The sequence below is a fragment of the Nyctereutes procyonoides genome, unplaced genomic scaffold, assembly GCF_905146905.1.
Source record: "Nyctereutes procyonoides isolate TBG_1078 unplaced genomic scaffold, NYPRO_anot_genome, whole genome shotgun sequence".
Taxonomy (NCBI): domain Eukaryota; kingdom Metazoa; phylum Chordata; class Mammalia; order Carnivora; family Canidae; genus Nyctereutes; species Nyctereutes procyonoides.
Genome location: NW_026575040.1, coordinates 11,296,051 through 11,306,166, shown reverse-complemented (window position 1 = coordinate 11,306,166; position 10,116 = coordinate 11,296,051). Strand labels below are relative to the sequence as shown.

Sequence of the window (10,116 nt, the reverse complement as noted above, 5' to 3'; positions counted from 1 at the left end):
GATGCCCTTGAGGGGGCCCTCCGATGTCTGTTTCACCACCTTCTTGATATCATCAAATATGACAGCTTTCTCCAGGCAGCAGATCAGATCCTGCTGACACATTAAGAATAGAAACATAGAAGACCGCTCTTTGAGGAAGACGCAGTCACAGCGAGAGGGGAGCCCAGGACGCCCTGCTCCTGCTCCTGACTCCCCGCTGTTTACCAGGAACAAGTCGGTCAGGAAGCTGCACCACAACCATGGCACTTAAAGACACTGGGAAGACGAAGACCCCCGTGGAACCAGAGGTGGTGATTCACCGAATTAGAATTACTCTAACCACTCACAACGTAAAATCTTTGGAAAAGGTGTGTGCTGACTTGAGCAGAGGTTCGAAGGAAAAGAATCTCAAAGTGAAAGGACCAGTGAGGATGCCTGCCAAGACTCTGAGAATCACTATGAAAAAGACTCCTTGTGGTGAAGGTTCTAGGACTTGGGATCGTTTTCAGATGAGGATCCACAAGCAACTCATTGATCTGCACAATCCTTCTGAGATTCTTAAGCAGATTACCTCCATCAGAATTGAGCCTGGAGTTGAGGTTGAAGTCACCATTGCAGATGGCTTAAATCAACCTTTTTAATTAATTGATTATCTGTTGTTAAAAAAAAAAAAAAAGAAGAAACATGGAAGACCATGTTGGTGAGCTTCCCATATAGCTCAGAAATTACTTTGCCCTCAGCCTTGGCAGTGCCAGTGGAAGCAGGGATGATGTTCTGGGCAGCCCATGGCCATCATGCCACAGCTTACCAGAGAGGCCATCCAGTCTTCTGGGTGGCAGTGATGGCATGGACTGTGGTCATAAGTCCCTCCATGATGCTAAGGTGGTCACGGATGACATTAGCTGGGGGGGGGGTGCGGGGGGGGGCAAGCAGTTGGTGGTGCAGGAAGCATTTGAGGGTCCTGAGGGAGTTGTCATACTTCCTATGGTTCATGTCCATCACATACATGGAGGCATCAACAGAAGGGGCAGAGGTGGTGACCTTTTTAGACTCTACCTTCAAATGAGCCCTAGCCTTCTCCAAGGTAAAGACACTAGTAGACTCTACAACATATCCAGCACCAGGAGCACCCCCACTTGACATTGGTGGGGTCTCACCCCTCAAAGATGGAAATGGGCTTTCCATTGTTGACAAGCTGCCCATTCTTAACCTTGACCATGCCATTGAACTTGCCACATGTGGACTCTTACTAGAATATGTAGACCATGTGGTTTTGAGATCAATGAAGGTGTGTCATTGATGGCAACAGTACCCCCCTTGGGGCACCTGGCTGGCTTAGCTGGTTCAGTATGCAACTCTTGATCTTGGGGTTGTAAATTTGAGTTCCACATGAGTGTAGAGATTACTTAAAAATAAAATCTTAAAAAAAAAAAAAAAGGGCTGGTAACCAGATATCCAATATGGCCAAATCCATTTACTCCAACTTTTACCATTGTATCTTAGGGACCCAGCTGGTATTACACAAGAAGATGTAGCTGTCTGTTGAGTTGGGAGGAGCAGAGAGCCTGGTATAGTTTCTTTATGTGGATTGTGCTTGGTGTTCATTAAGTGTCTTAAATCTCTGGATTTATCAAAAAATTTTAAAAGAGGGACACCTGGGTGGCCAGGCGGTTGAGTGTCTGCCTTTGGCCCAGGGCATGATCCTGAAGACAGGGGATTGAGTCCCACATTGGGCTCCCTGTATGGAGCCTGCCCCTCTCTCTCTGTGTCTCTCATGAATAAATAAATACAATCTTTTTTAAAGATTGAAAAAGCAGCTCATTCCTTTTTGGTTCATGGTCTTGGTGTCCAGTGTCTTGAGAACCATTCTTTTCTTTGTCTTCTTGCGCATAGGGACATTAGCCCTGCCAAGATGGGAGATCGGGGTGCTGGCTATCTGCCCCCAGATCTCTTCAGCCAGTCCAGAGAGCCTGGCTGAAGAGGGCTATATAATCTGAGAACATCCATGCCTCTTTTTTAAAGATTGTATTTATTTATTCATTAGAGACACAGAGAGAGGCAGAGACACAGGCAGAGGGAGAAGCAGGCTCCCTGCAGGGAGCCCAATGCGAGACTCAATCCCGGGATCCCAGGATCACACCCTGAGCCAAAGGCAGACGCTCAACCACTGAGCCACCCAGGCATCCTGGATTTATCAAATCTTCATCAAAGTTTTCATCAAACTTAGAAGTTTTTCAGTTATTTTTTTTTCTTTTCCTTCAAGTATTTCTTTTTTCTTGTCCTCCTCCCTCTTTGGAAGACTCTAATTACACATATATGCTTGGCACTTGAAGTCATGTCACAGGTTGCCAAGGCCACATTGTTATTATTTTGATATCTTTTTCCTTTGTGTATTTTATTTGGGATAGTTTCTGTCTCTGTATTCAAGTTTACTAGTCTGTGACATCTAAGGTTCCATTCATCCATCTAGTGTATTTTTTATAGTTTACATTTTTAGAATTTCAATTTGGGTCTATTAAAAAATTTTATTTCTCTACTTAACATGGTCAGTCTTTGCTTTATCTTCTTGCGCATATGGAACATAGTTATAGCTTTTAATGTCTGTGTCTCCTAATGCCATCATCTGGGTAATTTCTGGGTAGGGTTTTTTTATTGATCGGTTTTTTTTTTCTTTGCATTCTGGGTCATACTTTCCAGGTTCTTTGTGTACGTGCTAATTTTTATCAGTTGCCAGACGTGGTGAATCTTATTTTCTTGGGTGCTCGATTTTTTTTTAAAGATTTTTTATTTATTTATTCATAGAAACACAGAGAGAGAATGAGAGGCAGAGACACAGGCAGAGGGAGAAGCAGGCTCCATGCAGAGAGCCTGACGTGGGACTTGATCCAGGTCTCCAGGATCACACCCTGGGCTGCAGGCAGCGCTAAACCGCTGACCACCGGGGCTGCCCAGGTGCTCGATTTTTTGTATTCTTATCAATATTCTTGAATTTTGCTCTGGGGATGCAAAAGCACTTCGCAACAGTATGGTCTTTTTTCAGGTCTTGCTTTTGTTAGATGGAGCCAGAGGAGTGTTTCCGTTTTCACCCACTTCTGAGTCAAAAAGTCTTGTGAGTGCTCTACTCAATACCCCCCTAATTGTGAGGTTTCCAGTTTGGTCTGTGGGACCAGCACTATTCCCAGCCTTGTGTGAGTTCCAGGGATTACTCTAATCATATCGGTTGATTCTAACAGTGCTTCTAGTAGTTTCTTCACATGCAGGTACCAAGCTGAATGAATGAAGAGGTTACCCTTTGCAGAGCTCCAGAGTCCTCTCTTTCCACAGCTCATTCCTTTTTGGTTCATGGTCTTGGTGTCCAGTGTCTTGAGAACCATTCTTTGATATATTTTGTTGGGTATTTTAGTCATCTTAGGTGGGGATGTAAATCCAGTCTTGGTTACCCCACCTCAGCCGGACCCAGAGATCCTCGTGATGGTTTGTTCATTTGTCCAGTGGGCACTTACTTGGGAGAGCTTGCTGGGGCCACCTTGCAGTGGTCTGTGGCTCTCCAGACACCCCAGATTTTCCTATCTCAGGGCCTTTGTGCAGGCCCTCTCCTCTGTCTGGAATGCTCTTTCTAGCTGTACTTCCCTCTCTCAGCTCAGAGGCCTTCTCTGACTACTCTGTGTAAAGTGAATTGCTCTCTTTTTTTTTATTTCCCATCACACTTCTGCTTTCCTTTACAACTTCTTTTACTAGAATGTAGGCAGGAATTTCTGTCAGATTCCCTGGAACCAGCTCAGGGCCAGGCACACTATAGGTGTTCAATAAATATTTATTGAATGACTGAGGTCTCTGTATATTTCATGGTACCTGTTCATATAACAGAGCTCCGTTAAGCTGGGGGTGCTTGGCTGATGGGAGCACAGCTCCCTGCCCTAGGTCCCCAACAGGGAAGGGATGCAGAACCCCTGGTCGGAGGCCACACTCTCCTTAGTGATAACTGAAGGCCCCCGGGTGCCGGCCAGGGAAGGGCTGACAGGTGGGGCTGATGAGTTCCAGACCCAGGCCTCTGGGCCCCGGCATAGCCCGACAGAACCGGACGCTGGGCAGGAGCCAGAGCCAAGCTTCCATGACGTTGCTGCCTTCAAGGGCCATGCTCCCCCCTAGCCCCTTGGTGGGGCTTCGGGTCTCAAAGCTGTGTGCAACTGGGCTCTATGGAAAGAGCCGTCTTGCCTGGTTTGAGTCCCAGATCTGGTTGTGTGACCAGTGACAACTATCAGAACACTCACAGAGTAGGCTTTATAAAGTAAAGGGTACTTTGTACACTGAAAACCTCTGTAAACCAAAGACAGGTGCTCCCTGAACTGGCAAGGCCTTAGGGAGCTTCTGTCCTGAACCCCTGCTTTTGACGAAGGGAGAGCCTGAGGTTTAACTGAAATAATGTATGTAGACTGCTTAGCACGAGGCTTGGGACTTTGTGTTTTTATTCTATCTACTAACCACCTGCCTACCTCTGGCTAAGCAACCTGTGCCTCAGTGCCTCCTGGCTTCCCAGCCCTTCCTGCCTCAGCTGGAGACCTTGGTCCATCTCTCTCTCTCTCTTTTTTTTTTTTTTTGAGAGAGAGAGAACACGGCATGAGCTGGCGGGAGGAGCAAATGGAGAGAGAGCAATAAATTCCCTGCTGAGCAGGGAGCCCAACTCAGAGCTTGATCTTGGGACCCTGGGATTATGACCTGAGCTGAAGACAGATGCTTAACCGACTGAGCCATCCAGGTGCTCCCCATCTGTCTTCAATAGGATTATAGTTACTATTTTTTTAAATATATTTTTTAATTTTTATTTATTTATGATAGTCACAGAGAGAGAGAGAGAGTGAGAGAGGCAGAGACACAGGCAGAGGGAGAAGCAGGCTTCATGCACTGGGAGCCCGACGTGGGATTCAATCCCGGGTCTCCAGGATCGTGCCCTGGGCCAAAGGCCTGTGCTAAACCGCTGCGCCACCCAGGGATCCCTATAGTTACTATTTTTTTGAGCGTTTGTGAGGTACCAGGCCATGAGCTAAGCACTCTGTATACATTGCTTAATTCTTTTGTCGTGGGATGAGATAGTATTATTGTCCTCATTTTACTGATGAGGAAGCTGAGGCTCAGAGACATTAGGTAATCTCCCCAAGGACCTACAATTAGCAAGGGGCTGAAAGTGTTTAGACCCCAAAATAGGAAGTCTCCAAGCATCTTGGTTCTGGCTTCTTTTCCTTTAGATATCTCTTCTAATAACTTATATTTGCTGCCAGCTACTCCTTCCTGGGGCTTTGGGAAGTTTTCTGAGAATCCACTTGGTCAGCCACCAGAAGAGGGCAAGACAGGGTCTTAAACCTCCATCTGAAAGCCTCCCCTATGGCCCAGTGAGGAGCTTTTTTGGAGTTGACAGTGACGAGGTCTCTGAGGGTCAAAAACACAGCCCTGGGGAAAGAGATAGGGTGTGGGCAGGAGCCCACAGACCCAGCCACGGTCTCAGCAAGCATCCTGCCAGCTTTTTCTCTACGAGTCCAGTTATACATTGCCCACGGGATGGCGGGAGCTGCAGATGGAGGTAGGCGGATAGAATCCAGCCCTGTAGGAGCTCCATATGGGCGAGGTCACCTCTGATGGGGATCCTGGAGGGCCAGCCTCTCTAGGAGGGGCTGGGACTAGAACCAGCTTTGAAGACCTTGCCAGCTTGGTTAAAGGAGAGTGGTGGTGGGATGGGCAGCCTTTCCAGCCCAGAGACACCAGTGCTCGTCAGGCTATCCAGCACATGTTCCAGTGTGTCCATACCACAGCCCTACCAGTGGGAGGTTATTATGCCACTTGGCAAATGAGGAAACTGAGTCCAGGATTCAAGACTCCAGGCAAGATGTGCTGAATGCCAGGTGATGAGGTGTATGATTTTTTAAATAAAATATTTATTTATTCATGAGAGACACACAGAGAGAGGCAGGGACACAGGCAGAGGGAGAAGCAGGCTCCCCACAGGGAGCCCAATGCAGGACTCAATCCCAGATCCCTGGATCATGCACTGAGCCGAAGGCAGACGCTCAACCGCTGAGCCAGCCAGGTATCCCAAGGTGGATCATTCTAAGGGAGGCCAAGGGGGACCACAGGAGGTTCCTCAGGATGTTACCTGGGCAATGTGTGGGGTGGAGGAAAAGAACAGAGGCCAGAGACATGCAGAGATTGTTGGAACAATCTCAGTGGGTGATGAGGGAGATCTAGACCAGTGCAAGAGCCAGGAAGAAGACACCTGGGGTAATGGGGCTGGGCTGATGGAAGGTGCAGGAGGTCTGAGTGGGAAGGGACCTATCCAAACCACCTGTTTTACTCAAGGAAACAGATGCTCAAGGAGGGAAAGGAGTTTACCTAAGGGCACACAAGAGGTTAGCAGTAGAGCCACACTGGGGTGCCCAGCTGGCTCAGACAGTAGAGCATGCCACTCTGGATCTTAGGGTCATGAGTTTGAGCACCACATTGGGTGTGGAATTTATTTAAAACCTTTTTGGGGGGCACCTGGGTGGCTCAGTGGTTGAACATCTGCCTTCCACTCAGGTCGTGATCCCGGGGTCCTGGGGTTGAGTCCTGCATCAGCCTCCCTGCCAGGAGCCTGCTTCTCCCTCTGCCTATGTCTCTGCCTCTTTCTCTGTATCTCTCATGAATAAATAAATAAAATCTTTAAAAACATAAATATAGGGGATCCCTGGGTGGTGCAGCGGTTTAGCGCCTGCCTTTGGCCCAGGGCACGATCCTGGAGACCCGGGATCGAGTCCCACGTCGGGCTCCCGGTGCATGGAGCCTGCTTCTCCTTCTGCCTATGTCTCTGCCTCTCTCTCTCTGTGTGTGTGACTATCATAAATAAATAAAAAAAAATTAAAAAAAAAAAAACCATAAATATAGGGGCAGCCTGGGTGGCTCAATGGTTTAGCGCCACCTTCAGCCCAGGGCGTGATCCTGGGGATCCAGGATCGAGTTCTGCGTCAGGCTCCCTGTGTGGAGCCTGCTTCTCCCTCTGCCTCTCTCTCTCTCAATCTGTGTCTCTTATGAATAAATAAATAAAATCTTTAAAATATATATATATATATATATATATATATTTATAGAGCCACACTAAAAAATCCCTAGAAGTTCAAGAACACTCCTATTAAATATGGAGTCAAGTTTCCTCCTATAATAGACCCCCGCCCCCAGGGATCAAGTCTTTATCTGGGGTTATCAGGTGTCCCAGTATTATCCAACTCAGCTTCTATCTCACTGTGGGACCCCAGAGCCTTCCCTCTCATTCCCTGGGCAACAGTTGGCTCATCTGTGACATGAGCCATTGGACCAGCCGACAACTAAGACCACTTTCTGCTCTAAGTACCTAGAGGTACTAGAGCTTCTTCCTTGTTCTGGCCCCCCAGACCCCAGTCCAGTCGGACACTGACACAGGTTAGGACTGGTCCTGCTGGGGCTCACATGCCTAAGGAGTGAGTGTCTGGTCCCGAGGAGGCAACATGATCTGTAAAGGATCCCTAACCCTCTCCTTTTGAACCCTGAAGAGGGCATCTCAGTCATGTGAGGACCACAGGGACATTAGCCCTGCCAAGGTGGGAGATCAGGGTGCTGGCTACCTAGAAAGATGGGAGAGAAGAAAGCAGGAGAGAGCGGCCTGAGATCTCAACGGGGAAGAACTGAGCTATGGAAAGGGCCCTGTAGGGGGTTTGCAGTGGGAAAGGTGCCCAGCCTGGCTCCTCTGGAGGGGGGTGGGACATGCCACCTCCTGCCTATAATTTTCTCAGTGTATGAACCAAGTTAAGGTGAGCTTTTGTGGGCCAGGCCAGAGGAGGGCCTGGGCCAGGAACCCAGGAGAAGGGGAAGGAGAGGAGTGGTGGGCCTGGAGGAAAGAAGGAGGCAGAAGGAAAGGAGGAATCAGGGCCCCTGACCTGGGAGCTATGCAGGCAGAGGGAGGGTGTGTGCAGGGGGCTTTCTATGATGCCTTGCTCCTGATAAGAGTCACTGTCAGGTGTCACATACAGCCCCAGGCACAAGGACACCTGGCATGAAGGGGGAGAAAGCATTAAATTTGAGCCAGGTCAGGCTCGTATTTCAGACCCTTCCACTCACTAGCTGTGTGGCCCTGGGAAGGTCTCTTGGCCTCTCTGAGCCACAGATTCTAGAACCAAAGAACAGTTGTGTTTCATCCTTCACAGTGGGCAAGCTGTGGAGATCAGATGTCAGTCCTACCCTAGACCCTCCCACTTCCCTTACTGGTCACCCTGCTTGTGCTACTTCTTCACCCAAGCATGCTCCGGTCGCAGGCCCTGGGACTGGCACTATTCCTCATCTCCCCCACCCCCCAGTGCCATGAAGCATTCTGGGAGCACCCCAGCCCCTCTAAAGGGGTTTGAGCCAATTGAAGGCCCCTTACTAGGGGACCAAAAGAGAGGCTGGGAGGGGGGTGAGAGTGGGGCAAGGACCTTCCCGTACCTGCTTCACCCCCATATCCCCTTCCCCCCACTCTCTGATGGGCTGTCTGGGTCTCCCCTCCCCTTTCCCTAAGCTCAGGCCTTGCTTGTCTTCTCCACAACAAGAAGCGAATGTTATTTAAAAGGAGATCAGGAGATTTGCCTTAAATAGGCATGGAGTGCTGTGCCAGGGCCCAGGGTGAGGGGCGGGGGAGGAGGCCACCCTGGGTGGAGAGGGAAAAAAAGAAAGAGGAGAACCTCCTCTGGGGTGTGCAGAGCCCTTCTAGTTTACCGAGCATAATCCCAAGATTCAGGGCATCAGTAAAACAGGGCTTATTCTCACCCTACCCCCATTCTGAGGATAAGGAAACTGAGACCCAGCTCAGGGGACTGAGGCACACTACCTACCAGATGCCAGATGCTGTGGTCTTTCCATAATAGTCCCAGAGCTCGGAGGACTTCAGGAAGGCACTGAGTCCAGAAGATAGGGTCCCCTGTGGCAAGAATTTTGGGGTTCCCCTGACACCTGCTCCAACTGTCAGTTCCCAGGCCTTTGGCTCCTGCCCCCAGGTGGCCCCTGCCTGCCCTCCCAGCCCCAGAATGTAACTGGACGCCCTCCTCATTCCACACCTTAACAGGTGAGCTGGGGCTCTGCTTACTGAACCCAACACCGGCAGGGGAGGAAGTGAGGGGGCATTCCTGGCAAGGAGGGAGCCAAGCCAGAGGCAAGGAAGTAAGAGGAGTGGGAGGGGGACTAGCAGTCAGCCCCCTCCCTGCAGGGCTCCTCTGGCACCTGGAGTTCTCTTCCCCTTTCCGGGTCTCCAGTCAAGCCTTTCCTCTTCCACCTTGGTCCCTCCCAGCCATTTCTGTCTCAGCAGGTGATGCTCTTGGAATCTTAAAGAAATGGAGTCTGGAATGTGAGGTTTCTGGGACAAAGCTAGGGGCTCAGAAGCACCCATGCTAGCTCTTTTTTCAAAGGCTCTGAATATCAAGGTGAGGTCTTATGCCCATCCTAGCTCTGCCATTCACAGATGTGACCGAGCTGCCCGCCTTCTGTGAGCCTGTCTTCTCCCTGATAATCTCAGTCTAAAGATCCCATTCAGGGATGCCTGGGTGGCTCAGCCGGTTAAAGTTAAGCATCTGCATTCAGCTCAGGTCATGATCCCAGGGTCCTGGGATCCAGAGTCCTGGGATCAAGCCCTGCCATCAGGCTTCCTGCTTGGTAGAGAGTCTGCCCCCCTCTCCTTCTGTTCACCCCAACCCCCCTCCCCCATGTTCTCTCTTTCTCTCTCTCCCTTTCACATAAACAAAATCTTTTTTTTTTTTAATTTTTATTTATTTATGATAGTCAAACAGAGAGAGGCAGAGACACAGGCAGAGGGAGAAGCAGGCTCCATGCACCAGGAGCCCGATGTGGGATTCGATCCCAGGTCTCCAGGATCGCGCCCTGGGCCAAAGGCAGGCGCCAAACCGCTGCGCCACCCAGGGATCCCTAAACAAAATCTTAAAAAAAAAAAAAAATCCCACTCAAAGAGTTGTCAAAGCTGTGTTAAGAGGAGGGATGGAGGGGGTGCTTGGCTAGTTCAGTTGGTAAAGCATGTGACTCTTGATCTCAGGGTTGTGAGTTCAAGCTCATGTTGGGCATGGAGCCTACTTAAAAAAATAAAAATAAAAAGAA

The 10,116-nt window shown here is 49.4% G+C and overlaps 1 protein-coding gene across 1 annotated transcript; it reads left to right on the top strand.

The window, feature by feature from the left end:
- The first annotated feature begins 239 nt into the window (after positions 1–239).
- On the top strand, positions 240–620 carry LOC129506178 (40S ribosomal protein S20-like). Its single transcript, XM_055319627.1, has one exon. The coding sequence runs from the start codon at positions 240–242 to the stop codon at positions 618–620; it is 381 nt and encodes a 126-aa protein (XP_055175602.1).
- Positions 621–10,116: the final 9,496 nt, after the last annotated feature.

Coding starts and splice junctions, on each gene's coding strand:
- LOC129506178 (XM_055319627.1), top strand. CDS start 240: ATGGCACTTAAAGACACTGGGAAGACGAAGACCCCCGTGGAACCAGAG.